The sequence below is a fragment of the Delphinapterus leucas genome, chromosome 20, assembly GCF_059928025.1.
Source record: "Delphinapterus leucas isolate spDelLeu-1000000601 "Yukka" chromosome 20, BTC_Dleu_Yukka2, whole genome shotgun sequence".
Taxonomy (NCBI): Eukaryota; Metazoa; Chordata; class Mammalia; order Artiodactyla; family Monodontidae; genus Delphinapterus; species Delphinapterus leucas.
In genome coordinates this window covers 49,496,738-49,520,668 of record NC_143148.1, presented here as the reverse complement: position 1 = coordinate 49,520,668, position 23,931 = coordinate 49,496,738, and the positions used below count along the sequence as shown (strand labels likewise).

At 38.5% G+C, this 23,931-nt stretch overlaps 1 protein-coding gene and 1 non-coding gene across 2 annotated transcripts in view; one reads left to right on the top strand and one right to left on the bottom strand.

The window, feature by feature from the left end:
- Positions 1-23,931, bottom strand: part of CNTNAP4 (contactin associated protein family member 4) — a 268,480-nt gene that overhangs the window by 209,935 nt on the left and 34,614 nt on the right. Inside the window, exon 2 of the mRNA XM_022583147.2 lies at positions 20,136-20,246. Within this exon, the coding sequence (XP_022438855.2) occupies positions 20,136-20,246 (111 nt within the window). The remainder of the gene's footprint in view (positions 1-20,135; positions 20,247-23,931) is intronic.
- Positions 6,171-6,259, top strand: LOC115802533 (small nucleolar RNA SNORA2/SNORA34 family). The gene has a single exon (XR_004022994.1). It is a non-coding gene; the product is annotated as a small nucleolar RNA SNORA2/SNORA34 family (small nucleolar RNA).

Sequence of the window (23,931 nt, the reverse complement as noted above, 5' to 3'; positions counted from 1 at the left end):
AATCACCATAATAAATTTGATAATAATGAAAAAGTTAGAAGTATTGTGAGAATTACCAAAATATGACACAGAGACACAAAGTGAGCAAATGCTATTGGAAAAAATGGTAATAATAGACTTGCTCGATGACACAAGGCTGCCGCAAACCTTAAATTTGTAAAACCACGATTATCTGCAAAGCACAATAAAACAAGGTATGCCTGTACTCTGTTAGTGAATTGCAGGCAATTCATATATTCTTACACTTTAATCTGTGAAAAGTTTTTAAGTATTTTTTATTCCTTTTTCCTTGAAACTACCAAATTATCTGCTCAACCACTGCATAAGATTAGCTGGACTTCGGAAAGCACGTTCAGAAACACCTATACATGCAAGGGAGGTAGGACTGAAAGTCTTAAGTAGGCAAAAAACAAGGTCACAACTGTGCTTTAAATTTTATTTTTATTGAGGAAAGCCTCAAAGTTGCATGACTTCAAAATTGCAAGGTTATTAAAATAACCTTGGTTAGAAATCCAAAAACTGCATTAGGGTAGTAGCAATGGAAACCCCCCCCAACCCGCTCCAAAAAAAAAAAGAGTGTAAGAGAGACAGATTGCAAACCACAAATACACAGGATTTATCATCTTCAGGAGGAGGGATCAAGGGAGAAATAAAAGGTGATTCTAAGAATGTTAAGCCATGGTGATTAAGATAACCACCAGGAATCAGAAAAGAAAAATAATTACAAGCAGAAGCTGGTTTAGATGTGATATATTTAACTTAAGACTTCTGTTGAGCTTTTTTGTAAAGACAAGACATCTAGCAGGCAGCTGGAAAATTCCAGCAGGCAGTTGAAAATACAAGATAGGAGATTGTTAGACATGTTTCTCCTCTAGCACAAATGTGGGAGGTGTCTGCACAGGCCTCCTCCTGAGGCCTTGGCAGTGGACCAGCTCATTCAGGGAGGGCAGGCACAATGCCAAGGTCAAAGACAAGGCTTTTAGAAAAACCCACATAAACATTGTCATTTTGGCATGGAGTCTCTGATCTTGTTTTTCATTTTTATACAGATATTTTTATATAGTCTATTAAGTCAGTTGTATTTTATATGGCCAATTTTACAGTCAATCTTATGTGTCCCTTTTCTTTTGTTGTTAATATTCATGATATATCAATTTTTTAAAAAAGGACTCAAGGGAAAAGGTAAGAGAAGAATAACAAATAATCATCAAATCACTGAAATGTGATTTTAGGCTAGCTTTCTACTTAAATTACTGGATCTTTAAGGACCTAACAGTTCCCACTGAGGGAGAAAATCTCTGATATAAAGTCCTATTTGAGAAGAAACACAGAGAAGTTCTTCTAAAATCATGTAGTTTTTGTATATCTTTTCCCATGGAATTACATCTGAAGGGCAGCCTTCAAAAGGGTTACAGTTAAAAATCAGATGAGATAATTTATGGGAACACATTTTAATTTGCAGAACTATTAGAGAGACAGACAGACAGACAGACATGTAATATATGAAGTGATGTCAGTAAGATGGCAGAACAGGAAGTCTCCCACTCACATACCCCCTCAGCAACAATAATCTGGCAGCCATCCACGGACAGAAGCCCCTTTGTGGGAGCTTTGGGATCCAGCCGCAGGCCCAGAGAAGTCTTGCCCCGCCCAGGGACCCACCAGGAGACACGCCTGACGGCACCCCCTGGAGGTAGGCCCACTGATTTTAATCCAAAAGGAGATTCTGAAACAGTCCTGTAACTAAACCCCAGCCCTCCCAGCTGCAGTTCAGCAGCTGGGCAGCAGCCAATGTTGGTGTGACTGCAGATCTTAAAGTAGCCCCATCACCTGGCCCCAGGCCCTCACAGCTGCGGTTAGGGAGCAGTCTTGCCAGGATACACGTCATCCCTGCCCCCAGAGGTAGGCCCTCAAACCTTAGTCTGTCTATGGATATAGAAGTGGTCCTGGAACCCAGCTCCACAACCTCTCAGCTGCAGACCAGGAACAGCCCTGCCCACTCAGGGACATGGAGGAAGACACACCCACCCTGAAGTGGCCCTGTAACTGGGTTCCAGCCCTTCCCGGCCACAATCCGAGAGCAGTCCCACCTGCCCCGGGACCTGGTAGGAGACATGTGCCTCCATGCCCCTGAAGGCAGCAGGCCTGCAGACCTTGTCCCAGCTATGGACCCGGAAGCGCCCCTATGAATCAGTTCTGGCTCCTCTCAGACACAGTCTGGGGCTAAACCTGCCTGCCCAGGGACCTTCCCACTGATGCTTCTTCAAATGCACAGACAACAGCGCAAGGCTACTTAGATCACGAAAAATCAGGCAAACGTGACACCACCAAAGGACGCTAATAAATTTCCAGTAATTGACCCCAAAGAAATGAAGGTCTCTGGCCTAACAATTCAAAATAATCATCTTAAGGAAGCTCAGTGAGATACAGATAACTAAACAAAATCAGGAAAGCAATGTATGAATAAAATGAGAAGCTTAACATTTCCAAGCAGTCTTTTGATGAGATGCAGCTCAGAACTTTCCCCCTTGAGGACAAAGGTGGAAGATTTTATACATCAGTTCTCATCTTCTGTCGGTCAAGGTAGCCTCACAGGTAGGCAATAGTGCCCATACCCCACCATCAGAATTTATGGTGCCCAGTGGATTCCCTGGAAGCAGATCATCCCTCAGCATCAGAGGAGCCACAGGGCAGGAAGCTACAGGTAAGTGGTACCACCCAATGTGAGACCCTGTTACACCTGTGGGAAGTTGAACTTGGTCCTGGTTGGAGAAAGAGGTGGGGCTGAGAAGATGTGTTGCCTAAGAGGTGTCCAACACACAACAGCACATCTGTAATTATAATAGTCTCTAATATGAGTGAATACAAAAAATATGGTCTTCTACTGTTAGCTATAGTCACACTTCCGCTCCATCCTCTCCTAGGTAAGATGCTCAAGATACTTATGTATGGATCAGACAAGAAAGCTCTAGGCCCTGCTTTCACTGCTTCTCTGGTTATGCAACCCACCATGCTTTCAGAACACATGTGCACCCCAGCTGAAAGAGAGCATCTCAGGCAGAGGCCAAGCCCGACCCCCTTCACACATGTATGCCAATATTTTGTTCACGAGAGAGAGTGGCTTTTAATTTTCCTTCCTTGTTTGTCCTTGACAGGGTTTGGTATCAAGGTTATGCTGGTCTCATAGAAAGAGTTGGGGAGTATTTTGACTTTTTTTCTGTCCTCTGGAAGAGAATGTGTAAGATTCGAGTCGTAGCTCCCTTAAAAGTGTATGGAAGAATTCACATATGAATTCATTTTAGCCTGGAGTTTTCTGTTGGAGCATGTGAATTATGGATTTACTACCTTTACCTGACAGAGGAATATTTAAATTTTATTTTATTTCTTGGGCACAATTTTTCAAATAATTTGTTCAATTCATTTAAATTTTCACAATTATTAGAGGAAGTCTGTTAAAATATCCTCTTATTATGTTTTTGTCTTACTGATTGTCTATATCGCATGTTTTCTATTTCATTGATTGATGCACTGTTCTTTTATTCCTTTCCTTTTCCTTACTTTGGGTTTAATCTGTTGCCCTTTCTAATTTCTTGAGAAACTGAATAAGTAGGCAATGGATGGGTTATTAATATTTAGCTTTCCTTCTTCTGTATTATGTGCAGTTAAGGTTATCAATTTGATCTAAGCTGCATCTCACAATTCTGACCTATAGTATTTTGTTATCAGTGAGTTTAAACGTTCCCTGATTTCCACCGAGATTTCTTTTTGAGAAGTGTGTTAATTAAATTCCACACCTTTCTGAGTTTTTAAGTATTTTTTAATTATTGATTTCTAGCTTAATTCAACTGTACTAGGGCACCTACTCTGCATGATATAAATCCTTCGAGATTTGTTGAAACAATTTTTATGGCGTCAAATAAATTTAAGTAAATATTCTAGGTACTCTGGATAAGAATGTGTATTCTGCAGTATTTGGAGGCAGCGGTTTATATATGCTACTCATTATATAAATATAAATTACATATGTAAATATTTTGTCAAATTTGTTAACTGCTGTTAAAATCTGTATTTCCACTGATCTTTTCTTTGGCATACTTCTTAAATAAGCTACAGAGAGAGAAATATTAAAAACCTCTATGTTTAGTGTTTCAATCTGTAATGTCTATTTCTCCTATTATTTCTGTCCATTTTTCTTTCTGTATTTTGAGGCTCTATTATTTCATGTAGAAAATGTCAGACTCACTATATGGTATTTCCTTTTTCTCCAGGATCTTTGACCCTGAAGGCCTGGCTATCTTGGTTTTTCTCAGGTATCTTCAAGCGGTTAACACTTTCTAGCTGGTTTACTTCTTTATAGAAAGGCAGCTAACTCTTATGGGCTGAGCGCGTCTCCACCCCTACCTCCCAAATTCATACACTGAAGCCATACACCGCAATGTGATGGTATTTGGGACCTTGCAGAGGTGGTTAGGTTTAGATTAGGTCTTTAGAGTGGGACCCCCCTGATGGATTAGTGACCTTATAAGAAAAGGAAGACAGATCTTTCTCTCCCTCCCCACATGCAAACACCAAGGAAAGGCCACATGAGCACACGGCAGGAAAGAGGCTGCTGCAAGCCAGGACAGGCTCTCGCCAGGAACAGAATCTGCTGACACCCTGATCTTGGGCTTTCCAGCCTCCAGAACTGTAAGAAAAAAATGTCTGTTGTTTAAGCCACCTCGTTTGTTGTATTTTATTATAATGTCTAAAGCTAGGGTTTAGACTAGAGTTCAAACACTAGCTTTTCTAAATTATTCACACAGCCAGCCACCTTGCTAGCCACCTTGCCAGTTCCTTTAACGGCAGGTAAGACAAAGCCTTAGGTAAATTTTTATCATCCAGAGTTTCCCGGGAGACCAGGCTGTGTGTGGGACTTCACTTGAAGTTGCTTTCTTCCCCTTGCTAATCTGGCTTCTTATACTCCCTCTCTGTCTTCTCCTGGGAACCATCCCCTAATAAACCTTTAGCACCACAATTGTTGGTCCAGGGTGTGCTTTTGGGAGAACTCAACACAATACATCACCCAACTGCATACTCACTGTTTATTTTCACTGTACCTACATGTGAAATTTTCCTCCTCAACAGAATGAAAAATATTAGATATACACAAAGAAGTGTAACCTATATATTAATGATAATTTTAAATTTTATGAATGTATTTTAACTGACTAAATTTAAGTTCCTGTATCAATTTCAATAGGTTCATATTTATAACTTGAATTCCTATATTTTATAACAGTTGAAGACATTTCCTAAGCCAGGCACATTCTGTGTCTTCTAGTTTGAGAGGACTTAGAAGGACAGTCTGCCTTAAGATTCTCCCCTTCTTCTTGAAAAGCCATCAATGTCACTCACTCACATGCTTTGAAAATCTCCATTATTAGAGTGAGTCAAAAGGAAAAGAGATGGTGCCTATAGAATATTATAAATAAAAAGAGTACATTGTCATACAATTTAGAGATGCCCAAATTCAACCCCATACTTTTACAGGAAAGGAAAAAAAGAGAGGAAATGTCTTTTCCCCAAGACCACACACAATTTAGTATTATAACCTAGGTTTTGTGATTCCAAAACCAGCATTTTTTGTCGCTATAAATTACTTAGGATCAGCTACATGGCACATTCACTGGGCTTACATTATCAAACTGATTTAGAGCTGAAGAAAGCATGGTACAGGGCAGACAAGGACAATAAAGGGTAAGACTGAGGGAGTAGCAAGAAGAGATCAGAAGAGAGTAGAACATGTTCTTAAGGAAGAGGGCCCAGAAGGGAGAGCTACATCCAAAGTAAGAGAGAACCAAACATTCAGGAGGACAATCGCCTCTGGCATTAAATCAAATGAACTGATAGAAGAATAGAAGTGATTCTATATTAATCCCAGAAGTGAGAGCAAACTCTCCTATACTTTAATGAATAGAGTACAAGGGCTTCCCTAGTGGCGCAGTGGTTGAGAGTCCGCCTGCCGATGCAGGGGACACGGGTTCGTGCCCCGGTCCGGGAAGATCCCACATGCCGCGGAGCTGCTGGGCCCGTGAGCCATGGCTGCTGAGCCTGCACGTCCGGAGCCTGTGCTCCGCAACGGGAGAGGCCACAGCAGTGAGAAGCCCGCGTACCGCAAAAAAAAAATAAAAATAATTTTTAAAAAAGTCTCTTTTTATGGTCTATTGGCCATTTCAGAACTTTGGAAATGTAATGGTCAATTCATTAGAAAGAAACATCTAAGTCGTTGGTGATAGATATGGGCTAATACTTATTTGTAGTTGATTAATACTGGGATTCCAAAATTTTGAGATCCCTGATTTAACTCATTCATTGGAATTAAATGCTGTTAAATCCAATTACTACAAAAAAATTGCTGAGGATCCAAAAACAGTCAGATGATTCTGAACTGTGAGCTTTCTTTGAATATTATCCTTTGTATGGTCAGGGCCCTGACTTGTGTATTTTAGACTTCATTCAAACAGGAAACTTACATTTACTATTGGGCTGTAAAATTTTTTGAGTTGTATACTGAACTGTGAAAGTGCATCTATATTATGGACACTGATTGAGAAAGTTACTTTCACAGTAAATGCACCATTTAAATATGGTGATCTTCATCATATGAAAGGCATAAATCCTGCTGGATTTCATTTGCCTGGCAAGATATACAAATATTTGGAAAGTAAAATGTATTTTCTTTAATAGGAAGGGAAGGAAGACTTCCTTGCTCTTTTGAAAGGAAAATTGATTTTTGTCTATTCTGCTTATTAAATATTTTACCAATTTATTAATTATTGTAACAAATGTCTGCCCTTAATATATAAAATTCTTGTGCCGAGTAATTAAAAACTAAAGATAAATGCTCAAAAAAAAAATTCTTTGACCCTGCTTTGCTCTATAATTAATCAAGAATAAAAAGACTCTTTTACCAGAGTTATGAGGATGCCTGAATTTTGAGATTACCTTTGTATAAATCAAAGTATATATTTGGCCTGTGAGGTTTGCTAAAGTGGGGTTAATTGGCAGGACACACTCTGAAACTGTTTAACGTTCTCTTGGGACCGTGCTTTTGTAATTCTTGTGGTTACACCACAGTGCCGTGATCATTTTCAATAAAGCCAAAACCACTTCAGTATTATCCCTATTCTTCCAAAAGAAAGCTAGAGAATTAAAGCATAGAGATTAAGTATTTCTTCCGTCTTTAAAAAAGTAAGAGACAAATGTAAAATAGATAGCTAGTGGGAAGCAGCCGCATAGCACAGGGAGATCAGCTCGATGCTTTGTGACCACCTAGAGGGGTGGGATAGGGAGGGTGGGAGGGAGACGCAAGAGGAGGAGATATGGGGATATATGTATACATATAGCTGATTCACTTTGTTACACAGCAGAAACTAACACAACATTGTAAAGCAATTATACTCCAATAAAGATGTTAAAAAATAAATTAAAAAAAATTACTTCCTACTTAAATAAATGAATTTAAAAACGTCTTCCTAAAAATAAATTAATTAAAAAAAAAAAAGTAAGGTAGTAATGATTTAAACCCAGGAATGGTGAATTGATCCAGATAAGTCTAACACCAAAGTGTTCACTCTTCACCTAAAATGTCATGATCCACTGGAGGGAGTACAAAGGAGAGAAGCAGAGCAGGTTAACTAAGGTTCAAGTGTGCTGGAGAAGCTTGCGTCCTGTGACTACAGGGGTGACTCCCAGGGATCTGACTATTCAGGAATTTTTGTCATGTCTAAGCGCTCTCATCCTAACATTAAGAACTGTACATCTCCTAATCGCAGAGATCAATTAGGGCAAGACAGAAAAATAGGTCAAAGCTAATACAAAGTCGGGTACTTACAGCCTGACTCAGCATGGAGGTGTGGGACCCTTGCAATTCAGGTAATTATTCAGGCCGAGAGCTTACTCAGGCACATCGCATCCTGGATGTGATGGGAAGCAGTTGATATGGAAGCAAATAAACTGTTGGCATCTTTTGTTCTCTAGCCAGCTCTATAAAAACAGGTGGTCACCAATGCAGTCAATTCTCCACACTCAGTTCGTGAGGCTCACCTGCCCCATTTCTGGTCCTGGGGACCATCAGGTACATTTCAGACCTACACCCACCATGCCAATGAGGCTCTCCTTTTCTGAGGCCTGAGTTTTTTCAGTCCTGTGCAAAATTCATCTCTTATTCTTTTCCTCATAAAGTACTGGTTATCAAATATATTAATTTTATCATTTTAAATGTGATAATTATAAACGATTATATGCAATATGTTTAATGGCAAGAAACATTTACCTCATCTATCCTCTTAAGCACTGACATGCACCATGAATACCTTTGGGATTTATCTCTGGGATTTTAATTTAAGCGTAATAGCTACATGCAAAGAAGCACAATGATTTAGGGCAGTAAAAATTGCCAAATAGGACTTCCCTGGTGGCCCAGTGGTTAAGAATCTGCCTGCCAATGTAGGGTACATGGGTTCAAGCCCTGGTCGGGGAAGATCCCACATGCCATGGAGCAACAAAGCCTGTGCGCCATAACTACTGAGCCTGTGCTCTAGAGCCCGCAAGCCACAACTACTGAGCCCATTTGCCACAACTACCAAGTCCACGTGCCGCAACTACTGAAGCACGCAGGCCTAGAGCCGGTGCTCCACAACAAGAGAAGCCACCGCAGTGAGAAGCCCGCGCAGTGCTCACCACAACTAGAGGAAAGCCCATGCGCAGCAACAAAGACCCAACAAAGCCAAAAAAAGAGAAAAACAATCGCCAAATAATTCTGTATAGAATGTTATAATTTTCCTCACTAGAAGTACATCCAGAATGAGAGTTCTCCCTGTCAAGTAACTAAATATGCTGATTTCTCTACAGATAGATGCTTGATTTTAACAGCAAACCCTATAGGCATGAGGAAAGCATTGCTTTATAAGCATTTAGAGTAGAAGGGCTTAGCTGTGGATAAATAAAATAGACAATGGGAAAATATAGACATATATTCCACTTTTTAGCAAAAGAGGAAATATTTTGATCTTACAGAATAGAGGAGAGAAAACTCACAGTATTGGTCACTTATGGAAGCAACCTCCTATTTAATTAAACACATGTACATATATATGTTTACATTCACACATACAAATATTTTGTTTTTGCTGTGTACCACCATTTTATTTACTGCGTTATACAAGCACATCAGTTTGCAATAACCCATTTCCAAGGTTTCCCAAGTACATGAAAATAAAAAAACATCCATTTGGATTATAATGCAACTTCAGGAACAGTTCTACATATATGGCTTCTTATATTCTGCCCTAAGAACACACTTGGACCATCAAATGGCACACTAGAACCTGTCTGAACTGTACACTGATAACGGCAACAATTTAAGATGCCGAATGTAATTCAAACTACACTGAAGCTGCAAAACTGGGACTAATATACAAGGGCAGAGAGATTTAATTCCATTACAAAGCCGGTATTAGTAGCAATTGGTTTTTGTTTGTTTGTGTGGTTTACAGTTAATTTTGGGTCACACGTCTCCGAGCTATGAAATCTGTCAGGTTCAAATTGAGATGCATCTTCCCAGTGCAAAAAAAGTACAAAAGAAGTCACTTACCCAGTGGCACTTGTACTAGCTTCCCAGGGCTGCTATAACAAAGTGTCACTAACTGCACAGCTTAATAGCATTTACTCTCTCACAGTTTTGGAGGTTCGAAGTCCAAAACTGAGGTGTCAGCAAGGCCATGCTCCCTTTGTGGGCTTTAGAGAAAAATTCTCCCCCTGGTGCTTGCTGGCAATATTTGACATTTCTTGGTTTGTAGCTATATCATTTCAATTTCTGCTTCCATCTTCTCATGGACTTCTTCCCTCTGTCTCCTCTGTCTCTGTGTCTCTGTGTACCTCTTTCCCCTTAGAAGGACACCAGTCACTGGATTTAGGGCCCAGCCTAATCCATTATTACCTCATCCTGATTATACCTGCATAGACCCTAGATCTAAACAAGGTCACATTCTCAGGTACTAGGTGATAAGAATTAAATATACTGTTTACGGGGACACAATTCAACTCACAGAAGTCTACCCTTTGCTCCCCCCAAAATTCATGTCATCATCATGCAAAATACATTCACCCCATCCCAACATCCCCAAAAGTTTTAACCCATTCTAGCATCAACTCTAAGTCCAAAATCTCATCTAAATACAATCAATACAAGAAATCCTAAATCTTATCTTCCAAACCATCTGAATTAGACATAAGTGAGACTCTGGGTATGGTACATCCTGAGGAAAACCTCCATCTGTGGACTGTGAAACTAGAAAACAAATTATCTGCTTTCAAAATACAATAATGGGACAGTCATAGGATAGACATTCCCATTCCCAAAGGGAGAAACTGAAAGGAATAAAGGGGTTATGGGTCCAAAGCAAGTCTGAAACCCAGCAGAGCAAATTCCAGTAAGTCTCAAGGCCCAAGTATAATCCTCTGTGGCTTGATGCTCTGCCCCCTGGTCCTGCAGAGGCCCCACTGGCCCCAGACTCAGGACCCATGGAGACCTTGCTGGCCTAGCTTCCATCTCTTTCAGTCTAGGCAAGTAGTGTTTCTGCTAGGATAAAATTCTCAAAAACTGCCTCCTATGCAATTGACAGAAGTATGTCCTCCACAGATCTTTCTGGATAACCCCATCTGTATTCCAGGGTTCAGGTAAGATGATGGACTGCATTCATGAGTCACACTCCTAATCTCTTTAGCAAAATGAGCCCACATCTTTGATGTGCTCTCTAGAGCATTTTTTGCAGTATAGATAGGCTGAGAAATTTCCAACTCATCAAATTCTGGTTCCTTTTTTGCTTAACAGCTCCTTCCTCCATTTATTCCTTTCCTCCGGTGTTTTACTATAAGCTGCAAGGAGAAACCAGGGCACATCTTCCATATGTTGCTTGGAAACATTCTGAGGTAAATATCAAGTTCATCACTTACAAATTCTCCTTTCCACCCAACACTAGAACACAACGCATTCCACTTTCCCACCACTTTATTACCAGGATTGCCTTCCCTCCAGTGTCTCATAATATGACCCTCTTTTCTTTTGGAGAGCTCTCCAGAAGCACTTTATCCTCCACATTTCCACCAACAGCAGTCTCTTCAAGGCAGTCTAGGATTTTTCTATCACACACCTGAAAATTCTTCCAACCTCTGCCCATTACCCAATTCCAAAGCCACTTCCATATTTTTAAATATTTGTTTCAGTAGCACTAAACTTACAGTTCCAAAATATATATTAGTTTCCTATGGTGGCTGTAACGAAGTATCCCAAACTGGCTTAAAGTAACAGAAATTTATTCCCTCACTGTTCTGGAGACCCAAAGTCCAAAATCAAGGTGTCACCAGTCACGCATCCTCTAAAAGATCCTTCTTTGCCTCTTCCCAGCTTCTGGTGGTTACTGGCAAACCTTGGAATTCCTTGGCTTGTAGCTGCATTACTTGAATTTCTGCTTCTGTCTTCACCTGGCCTTCTTCTCTGTTCCTGTGTCTCCAAATCTCATTCTCCTTATAAGGCCTTATCTGGAGCCCACCCTAATCCAATATGACCTTATCTTAACTTGATCACATCTGCAAAGACTCTAGGGCTAAATAAGGTCACATTCATAGGTATCAGGGTTAAGATGTGAATGTATCCTTTTGAAGGACACATTTCAACCCACAATGGAATTAAGTGACAAAATTAAATTAATATACCTCAAAAAAAGTAAATTTTCTTCTTCCCTACTGGTAGAAATGGACATTTAACTGTAGTCTTTTTCTGATTTCCTTTCCCCATTACAGGGCCTAGTCATTATCACAGTGTTACCCAGGGCACTTCTTATCTCATAGATGGAAAGCAGTGGGTTGTTGAGCTTGATTCCTCATTTCTTGCTTTTCTGTTCTTTGGCTCTAAGTTTTCCAGATTCCATAGCAAAAAGGTAACCCTATCTGTGTTTCTAGGATACTAGGATCTTTATTTGCTGATTCAGTTTATTTATACATGACCCGCTGACTTAGCTGAACACCCTTCCATAGCCTGATTTAAATAACACAAGGAATGTCAGCATACTAGTATAATATACAGCCTTTAATAAATCATTCAAAATCTGATATTCTCTTGTGAACACTCTATGTAATTAATAGGTAAAAAAAGAAAAACTAAATAAAAAAGAAAAATGTAATCAAGCAGGTTGACAACCAGCAAAAGATAATTAAAACGATCCTGTTGTGTTTCTCCATTTCATCAACATGCAAATGAGATTCATGAAGTTTAATATTGTGTTTCACCAAGAGCCATAGAAATGAATTAAGAATGAAAATGAGTCCTACTGATAGAGACTCCTGATGAGTATATAAATTAATGAAAAATATGATTTGATCAAATCAATAACATATTATATATATACATATATACAGAGAGATTTATTGAACCTCAACAAATGAAACTAAAGATAAATGGTTACATTAAATTTTGTATCTCTTTTGATGGGCCAAATCCTATGAAACCTTATTATAACTCAAATGGAGTGGTGGTAAATGCTAAACTCTGCTTTACTTTAAAAGGAAATATAAGATAGAAACTTCATTCTAAGGTCAGTGTTGTGATGACAGCATTCCTATGGAAAGGACCATTGGTTCAGGATCTGGACTGACCCCCACAGGGCTAGGAAATCCCACTTGCCTGTGGTAAGGGATTCAGAATTGAAAATAGGGAGAGATAGTCCAATGTGACAATAACTTTCACTGTAAGGCAAATAAATGTAACAGACAAGAATTATCTACACAAATATATTCAAAGCCCACAAAATTCTCCATTTGATACAAGGATCTCAGTTATTACCCTCCAATGATATTCTCACACTAAGAAACACAAAGTTATGGCAATTATACCTAATTTAAAAAAAAGAAACACACATAGAGGACTGTATCAAATAATATCAGATAAAATTTTTTAAATAAACCCATGCTACAGAGTTAGATATTTATAACATGGACCATATGGCAAAACACACACACACACACACACACACACAATCTATTTGTTATGTCCAATGTTCAATGTACTCAAACATTAAACAACAGCACAAAGGATAAGATCAAGGAGTAAAATTAGAAGAAGTAGCTGCAGCATGTGAGAAGGGAATAATAAATGAGTGAATCACGGTTTTAATAATATATGATGTCAGTGTCTTTTTTTATGGTTGTTAAAAATATTTTCTTTGTTAGTATTGCCAATCCTCTTTCCATAGAATGCATGAGCAGATGGGTTTTGCCTTAGCATATTATAGAAAGGGATAATAATGATACCTTGTCTTTAAGTGCAGAGAGTTTTGAAATTCTCTTATATCTATAGCAAGTTGCCATTTAATTATCTGCGCTTTTCTTTAAACATACTCAAGCAATCAAACACAACCTACCTAAGAGATAGTCAACAATACGAACTGAGTATTCCTAAAGGAGCACGAAAGCTTATTAACTTCCCATTCCTCAACAGGAGAGAAAGTCATGTCATTCATTTCGAGAATTAACTAAACTTAGGGATGATTACTGTTAAATAACTAGCAACTTTTAAAATCGCTTCTTGCAAACTTCCTTGCTTATCTTGAAATAGAGGGCCAATTAAATTTTCATGGCTACTGTATACATAATGATTGTATATTGTTGTAGAAAAGTATATTTTAGGATCAAGATGGCAGAGTAGGAAGACCCTGAACTCACCTCCTCCCACACACACACCACAATAACAACTACTTAGAAAGTAACTGTCAGGGCTTCCCTGGTGGTGCAGTGGTTAAGAATCCGCCTGCCAATGCAGGAGACATGGGTTCGAGCCTGGATCCGGGAAGATCCCACATGCCGCGGAGCAACTAAGCCCGTGCGCCACAACTACTGAGCCTGCGCTCTAGAGCCCGCGAGCCACAACTACTGAAGCCTGTGTGCCTAGAGCCCATGCTCTGCAACAAGGGAAGCCACTGCAATGAGAAGCCTGTGCACCACAACGAAGAATAGCCCCCACTTGCCGCAACTAGAGAAAGACCTCATGCAGCAATGAAGACCCAATGCAGCTAAAAATAAATAAATTTATTAAAGAAAAGAAAGTAACTATTTATGAGAACAACATGAAGATAAGAAAAGATTTTCCACAACTAAAATATAAAGAAAAAGCCACAACAAGACAGGTAGAAGGGACAGAGATGGAGTCTAGTCAGTAACCCCAGCACAGGATCAGTGACCCACAAACATGAGGGAAATCATAGCAACAGAGGTCCTCCGTGAGGGGCATGGTGTTCAAGCCACACATAGGGCTCCCAGCCCAGGGATCCTGCACAGGGAAAAAGAGGTCCCAGAAGTCAACCTTTGAAAACCAGCAGGGCGTATGTTTGGAAGAGTCAGAGGGCATTGGAAAACAGAGACTCCACTCTTAAAGGGTGTGCAGAAAATCTCACATACTCCAAGTCCCAGTGTAGAGGCAGTAGTTTGAAAGGCACCTGAGTCAGACTCACTTAATGCCCGTGGAGAGCCTCCCAGAGAGACAGGAGGCAGCTGAGACTCCCCTGGGTAATGAGACACTGGTGGTGGCCATTTTTGGAATCTCCTTCTACTGAGCTGACACCAGCACTTGCAAGTGTCATTCTGGAATCCTCTCTCTAGCCTATTAGTGCCAGGAGCCGACAACACCCACCAGTGGGCCCACAACAGCCATGCACCACCAGGTCACATAGCCAGCCAGGTTGGGGGTTAGCCCCACCTGCCAGCCCGCCCACAGTAGTGGGCCCTGCCATAACAAAAGGGCACATGCAGCCCACACAGGAGACACCCCTGGAGCATCTAGGTCTGATGGTCAGAGGGGAGTGTGCTGCTGGCCCAGAGGACATCTCCTATGGAAGACCACTTCAAAAAGACTGGGAGATGTAATGGAACTACCTAATACATAGAAATAAACACAGAGAATTAGGGTAAATGAAGAGACAAAGAAATCTGTTCCAAATGAAAGAACAAGACAAAACCTCAGGAAAAGAACTAAATGAAACAGAGATAAGTAATCTACCCAATAAAGAATTCAAGATAATGATCATAAAGATGTTCACCAATCTTGGGAGAATGGATGAACAGAGTGAGAACTTCAACAAAGAGTTAGAAAATTTAAGAAGAAATAAGAGCTGGAGAATAAAACAACTGAAGTAAAAAATACACTAGAGGGTATCAACGGTAGATTAAACAATACAGAAGAATGGATCAGTTATCTGGAAGACAGAGTAGTGGAAATCAACCAAACTGAACAGGAAAAAAAAAGTTTTTAATAAAGGTAATTAAGGGACCTCTGAGACAACATCAAGCATAGGAACATTCACATTATAGGGTCCCAGAGGAAGAAAAGGGAGAAAAAGGACCAGAGAATTTTTGGAAGAAATAACACCCAGAAACTTCCCTAACCTGGGGAAGAAAACAGACATCCAGGTCCAGGAAGCACAGAGTCCCAAACAAGATGAACCCAAAGAGGTCCACACCAAGACACATTATAACTAAAATGGGAAAATTAAAGATTAAAGTGAGAATCTTAAAAGTAGCAAGAGAAGAGCAACTAGAAGGGAACTCCCATAAGATTATCAGCTGACTTTTCAGCAGAAACTTTGCAGGTCAGAAGGGAGTGCATGACGTATTCAACGTAATGAAAGGAAAAAAACCTACAACCAAGGGACTTCCTTGGCGGTCCAGAGGTTAAGACTTTGCCTTCCAATGCATGGGGTGTGGGTTCGATCCCTGATTGGGGAGCTAAGATCCCACGTGCCTCACAGCCAAAAAACCAAAACATAAAACAGAAGCAATATTGTAACAAATTCAATAAAGACTTTAAAAATGGTCCACATCAAAAAATCTTAAAACAAAACAAAAACCCTACAACCAAGAATACTCTACCCAGCAAGGTTATCATTCAAGTTTGAAGGACAGGTAGAGTTTGGCAGAGACGCAAAAGCTAAGAGTTCAGCACCACTACACTGGCCTTATAAGAAATGTTAAAGGGACTTCTAAGAAGAAAAGAAAAAGCCACAACTAGAAATAAGAAAATTACAAAAGGAAAAAATCTCACTGGTAAAGATAAACATATAGTAAAGGTAGTGGATCAACCACTTATAAAGCTAGTAGGAAAGTTACAAGACAAAAGTAGTAAAATCATCTGTATCTACAATAAGTATTTAAGGGATACACAAAATAAAAAGATACAAAACATGATGTCAAAAACATAAAATGTGGTGGAGGGACTAAAAACATAGAGTTATTAGAATGTGTTCGAGCTTAAGAGATCATCAAATTAAAATAGATACCTATATATAATAAATAATTATATATGAACCTCATAGAACCAAAAACCAAAAACCTATAACACATACACACAAAAAAAGAGGAAAAAATCCAAATATAACATTAAAGACAATCATCATATCAGAAGGGAAGAGAACAAGAAAAGAAGAAAGAACAGAGAAGAACTACAAATATAACCAGAAAACAATTAACAAAATGGCAATAAGTACATTCCTATCAATAATTACTTTAAATGAAAATGGACTAAATGCTCCAGTCAAAAGACATACAGTAGCTGAATAGATTTAAAAAGAAAAAAGACCCATATATATGCTGCCTACAAAAGACTCCTTGCAAACCTAAAGACACTCACAGATTAAAAGTGAGGTGATGGAAAAAGAAATTCCATGCAAATGGAAATAGAAAGCTGAGTTAGCAGTAATTATATCAGACAAAACAGACTTTAAAACAAAGATTGTGGGCTTCCCTGGTGGCGCAGTGGTTGAGAGTCTGCCTGCCGATGCAGGGGACACGGGTTCGTGCCCCAGTCTGGGAGGATCCCACATGCCACGGAGCGGCTAGGCCCATGAGCCATGGCCGCTGAGCCTGTGTGTCCGGAGCCTGTGCTCCGCAACAGGAGAGGCCACAACAGTGAGAGGCCCGTGTACCACAAAAAAAAAAGATTGTAATGAGACACAAAGAAGGACATTACAAAATGCTAAAGGGATCAACCCAACAAAGACATAACACTTGTAAATATATATGCACCCAACATAGGAGCACATCCATATATAAAGCAAATATTAACAAGCATAAAGGGAGATATTGACAGTAATACAATAACAGTAAAGGACTTTAACACTCCACTTACGTCAATGGACTGATCATCCAAATGGAAACACTGACCTTAAATGACACATTAGACCAGATGGATTGATGTATACAGCACATCTCATCCCAAAATAACAGAATATACATTATCTTCAAGTGCACATGGAACATTCTCCAAGACAGATCACAAGCTAGGGCACAAGAAAAAATCTCAGTAAATTTAAGAAAACTGACACCATATCAAGCATCTTTTCTGACCATATGAGTATGAGACTAGAAATTAACTACAAGAAAAAAAACTAGAAAAAACATAAACACTGGAGTCTAAACAATATGCTACCAAACCACCAATGGGTCATTGAAGAAATCAAAGAGGAAATTTAAAAATACTCTGAGAAAAATGAAAATGGAAATCCATGGCAATACAGGCCTACCTCAGTAAACAAGAAAAATGTCAAATAGACAACCTGAACTTACACATAAAGGAAGTAGAAAAAGAAGAAAAGAGCCCAAAGTTAGCAGAAGGAAATAATAAAGAGCAGAGCAGTAATTAAAACAAACAAAAAAAGAAACCAAGAAAAAAAAAGACCAATGAAAAAAAGAACTGAGTTTTTTGACAAGATAAACAAAATTGATAAACCTCTAGCTAGACTCACCAAGAAAAAAAGAAGAACCAAATAAATAAAATCAGAAACGAAAGAGGGAAAGTTACAACCAACACCACAGAAATACACAGGATCATAAGAGATCACCACAAATAATTACACAACAAAAAACTGTATAGCATAGAAAAAAATGGATAAATTTCTAGAAACATACCATCTTTAAGAATGAATCAGGAAGAAACAGAAAATCTGAACAGACCAATTACTAGTAATGAAATTGAATCAGTAATCAAAAAACTCCCAACAAACAAAAGTCCAGGACTAGACAGCTTCACAGGTGAATTCCACCAAACATTTAAAGAAGAGTTAACATCTATCATTCTCAAACTATTCCAAAAAATTGAAGAGGAAGGAATACTTCGAAACTCAGTCTAAAAGGCCAGCATCGCCATGATACCAAAACTAGACAAGGACACCACACACACACACACAAAATTACGGGCCAATATCACTGATGACCATGGATGCAAAAATCACAATATACAATGCATTAAAAAGGATCATATGCCATGATCAAGTGGGATTTATCCTAAGGATGCAAAAATGGCTCAATACCTGCAAATCAACTGATGTGACAAACCATGTTATATGGTCAATTAATGTACAACAAGGAAGGCAAGAATATACAATGGGGAAAAGACAGCCTCTGCAATAAATGGTGTTGGAAAAATCAGACTACATGCAAAAGAATCAAACTGGGCTACTTTCTCACACCATATACAAAAATAAACTCAAAATGGATTAAATACTTCAATGTAAGATCTGAAACCATAAAACTTCTAGAACAAAACATAGGCAGTATGCCCTTTGATATTGGTCTTAGCAATATATTTTTGGATCCCTCTCCTCAAGCAAGAGAAACAAAACCAAAAATAAACAAATGAGACCTAATCAGACTAAAAAGTTTCTGCACAGTGAAGAAAACCATCAACAAAACAAACAGGTAGCCTACTGAATGGGAGAAGATATCTGCAAGTGACATATTCGAATAGGGTTTAATATCCAAAATATACAAAGAACTCATACAGCTCAATATCATAAAAACAACCAATTCAATTTAAAAATTGGCAGAGGACCTGAATAGACATTTTTTCAAAGAATACATAGAAATGGCCATCAGACACCTGAAAACAGGCTCAACACCACTCATCACCAGGGAAATGCAAATCAAAACCACAGTGAGATGTATCTCACACCTGTCAGAATGGCTATCATCCAAAAGGCAAGAAATAACAACTGTCTGCAAGGATGTAGAGAAAGAGGAACCCTGGTGCACTGCTGGTGGGATTAACTGGTGCAGCTGCTATGGAAAACAGTATGGAGGTTACTCAAAAAATTAAAAACAGAAATACTATAAGGTCCAGCAATTTCACTTCTGGGTATTTACCCCAAGAAAATAAAAACATTAATTCAAAAAGATATATGCACTCCTATGTTCATTGCAGCATTATTTACAATAGCCAGGGTATGGAAGCAACTTAAGTGTCCTCTGTAGATGAATGGATGAAGAAGATGTGGTATATACATATACAGTGGAATGTTTATTTTTCATTAAAAAAATAAAATCTTGCCATTTGCGACAACTTAGATGGATCTAGAGGGTATTATGCTAAGTGAAATAAGTCAGAGAAAGACAAACCCGTATGATTGCACTTATATCTGGAATCTAAAAAACAAACAAAACAGAATGAAATTAGATACACAGAACTAACAACAAAGATACAGAGAACAAAGAGGTGGTTATCAGAGGAGGAGGGTTGAGCGGATGAGTAAAATAGGTGAAGGGAATTAGGAGGTACAAACCTCCAGTTATAAGATAAATAAGTCATGGGATGTAATATACAGCATAAGGAATACGGTTAATAATACCGTAATATCTTTATATGGTTACTAGACATAACATGGTGATCACTTCACAGTGTATTTAAATGTCAAACCAATATATTGTACACCTAAAACTAAAATTATATGGTATATCAACTATATTTCAATTAAAAAATAAAAAAATTCTAAAGAAAAGTTTATTTTATAAGATCCATTAAAAAAATCGCCAGATTTAGGGAATTCAATTATTTGGGCACTAAAATGATGATACAAGAGATCTCGGAACAGGTGCGAGCCTTTGCCATTCTAGAGCCAATCCTAACTGTCATGAACATCCCATCAGTTTCTGCCATTTGCTTATTAAGAAATCTATTACCTTTTACAATATATCACTTAACAATGATTTTACTAAAAGAGAATGGAAGATGAATGAGATTCGTCATGAACCAATCAGAGCAGAAAAAGCAGACTTACCATCTCTTCGATTTAGCCTTGCAAATCCAGGACCATAGCTGCTAGAGAGTTCGGATGAACTGCTGAATGATGCCTGAGACAAGGCAGACACCAGAGGGTCATCACAATCGTCTGCCAAAAGGAAAAATTCCACATTCAGGTTAGTAATGTGCTGACAGCTTACTTGGATTCAACAGATAAAACAATGAACAAAACAAAACAAAACAATAAATCTAGGATCTCTAACAATATGCCCACTGCTTATATATAGTGTAAGTTCAATAAGAGAAAAAGAATTTAAAGACAAGAGCATATGGAAATGAAGAAGGAAAGCTTCGTAGAAATTACAAAACAGTATCTTGAGATAGAAACGGTTTACTTAAACAAGAAACAAAAATACCTAATCGGTATTCCTAATTTACATAAATAAATGTATACTAGGAAAGAATTATAAACTTAACTAGATTAAAACTAAGAACTTAGGGTTGCCAAAAGACATGTGATGTAAAGAGAAACATCACAACATGGAGAAAGTACTCCCCAAACAGTTTACAAATAGTATTGCAAATTAAGGAAAAAAAAAAAATAAGGAGAAACAAAAACTCCTTTTAAATCAGTTAGAAAACACCCTAGAAAAAATGACATAAGGCTAGACCAGAGAGTTCACAGCACAGAACCGCTATTAAATGATGATCAAACTCAAAGTGTAAATTAACACTACAATTAGATACTATTTTACAAACAGCAGACCAGCAAGATTTAATAAGTCTGACAACACCAGATGGTCCAGATAATGTGGGCCAAGAGAAACTCCAACATCCTGCTAGTGGGAGTGTAAAGGCGAGCACCTACTTTTAAAAAACCATTTGTCATCAGCTTGCATATTTGACCTTCTGTACCCCATGGTCCATTGATATGTATTTCCTCCTGGGCAGAGCCTCCCTATGATGAACTGCTGGTCTCAAGAAGCTTTGCCTTCTAGGTGTTATACAAATACTAGTGTTTATTGTGTGCCATAAGAAAAAAAGTTGAGAAGCATTAACCTAGAGCAACTCTTGTATTTGTGCACAGGGAGATGTGTGCGATTTCTAGCAACAATGTTCATGATAGCAAAAATTGATTAACAATCCGAACATTTATTGATCAAAGAAGAGATCAATAAATCATAGTACTTTTCACAATGAAATAACATACAGCAGGAAAAAGAACTACACCAACATACACCAAAAAATCAATAAAATAAAATAACAAGGTTGGATCTTAGAAATAAAATATTTAATGAAAAAAGTTATAGAAGACCATATAATATATGTTGATAGTTTTGAGAATCTTAAAAACAAGCAAAGCTAAGTAATACATTATTTAGGGACACATGTGACTAGGAAAGAAAACTATTTAAAAAATCAAACAGGGTTTCCCTGGTGGTGCAGTGGTTGAGAGTCCGCCTGCCGATGCAGGGGACACAGGTTTGTGCCCCCGGTCCAGGAAGATCCCACATGCCGTGGAGCGGCTGGGCCCTTGAGCCATGGCCGCTGAGCCTGCGCGTCCGCAGCCTGTGCTCCGCAACGGGAGAGGCCACAACAGTAAGAGGCCCACGTACCACAAAAAAAAAAACCAAAACAAAACAAAGAAATGAAAAGCTTAGAATTCAGGATAGTGGTTACTTCTCAAGGAAGGCAATGTGTGTGTGCGTGTGTGTGTGTATACATACACATACCTGTATGTGTATATGAATAGGTATGTGAGGATATATATGAAAGTATATACATGTCTTATCTATCCTATTATGTATATCACATATCCAATCAAAAGTAAGGCACAAAGAGTGAGGAAAAGTATAAGAACCGTCTCATGTTGACCATGATATCTATACACGCTTATTTTATTCAGCTAATTCTTCATTTCATGCAATCTTCAGATTTTCACTTTATACAATTATTAAGTTGTTGCCATTTTTGCTCTAATCAGAAAATATTTCTCTTATATTTAGGATTTAACATACATTGGTAATTAAAAATCATGCAGGATTATTGTCCCATTTTTAAATTAACAATAAACATTTTAAATAAATCCAGGAATTATCTGGATTCATCTGAAATTTTATGAAGCCTATGCTTCTTGAACATAGGTTTTTATAAAATAGTCACTATCAGTTTTACTGCTTAACTATTCAAACTACAATATTTTTCTGCAGTCCTGCCATTTGAAATATGTACTTTTCTTAAAGTTAAAGGTTTAAATTATAAGTGGTAAGTAAAAATTTACCAACTTAACATTTGATTGCCTTTCAAAAGAATTTGCTAAAGGTAGCGTTTTGTTTTTTAAGATTGTCTCATTTTCATTTAAAGTCCCCTTTTTCTTCTTTCACACCTTAAACTCTTTAGCTCAGCGGTCCCCAAACTTTCTGGCACCAGGGACCAGTTTCATGGTAGACAATTTTTCCACAATTGTGGGGGGATGGTTTCAGGTTGATTCAAGCGCATCACATTTACTGTGCACTTCATTTCTATTATTATTACATTGTAATATATAATGAAATAATTATACAGCTCACCATAATGCTGACAGGAGGTGGAGCTCAGGCGGTAATGCAAGCGATGGGGAGCGGCTGTAAGTACAGATGCAGCTATGCTTGTTTGCCTGCAGCTCACCTCCTGCTGTGCAGCCTGGTTCCTAACAGACCACGGACTGCTACCAGCCTGTGGCGTGGGGGTTGGGGACCCCTGCTTTAGCTGGCTCTTAAAAAAGACTTGATAACTGGCCCACAGTTCCTGCATGTCTATTGACTGGCTTAAGTACTGACACTCAATCTAGTTGTAATTCAAGTGTTAAGAAGTGTGGACATAAAAAGACATAACAATCCATGAAGTGCTGAAGGGAATTCTGATTACACCCAATCACAAGCCACAACCAAAATGCTTTAGTACGCTGTGGAAGTTATGATGTGTGTGTTAGCGTGAGCAAATGAGCACATTATCTATATTGCGGGGGGTGCATTTGTGGGTGTGTGTCTACCAAAACTACAATCATTTTTGAATCATTATGAGTATTCAGGTATAAGTGTGACCCAACAAGGCTGTTTAACTGCAATTCACAATCAATTATGCAGATTCAAATCAATGTTTCCGATGTAAAATGCCTCTTTAGTGCAATCACTCTAGAGGGCGTATATTTATTGCACATTTGTTTTTGCCACTATAAATTGAGACTCAATACTGTTTTATTTTTAGCTTAAAAAGAATGGGATTAATCTAAGAGAAGGGGTGCTTATTCCACTTGTGAGAAGAGGGACACGTGATACGGGAAAGAGGTCGGCAGGGGACACGGGTTGGGGGAGGACAGATGGGGGCTTCTGGTGTTTGGTAAAGTTCTAGCTGTAGGTCTGAGTGGTGGTTACATTTCCCCCCAATCTGTGGTATGTTTACTTAGCAGCAGGATATTCTAAAGTTATTCTTACAAAGAACTAATAATAGTGAACACATTCAGTGAGCACTCTCTGCTAAGAACTTACAGCCATTCAACACGTAGTTACCAATCTTTACCACTCCTCTTTGAGGTACTGATATTATTTTACAGATGAGGTAAAATTGAGTCACAGAGTTTGGTTAATTTGCTCATCTCATTGTGATGGGACCATGATGTTTATAAAGTGAGTTGGGGTCCAGAATCTAGTAAGTAAGAACACCAGGACTATAATCACTATTTCTTTAGGTTTGGAGTACAGGAATTTCATCAGACACCATAATGACATGAACAAAGTACCTCTAAAGAAAAAATACCTCTCAAGAAGGTACACACTCCAATTCCAGGTTTGCCA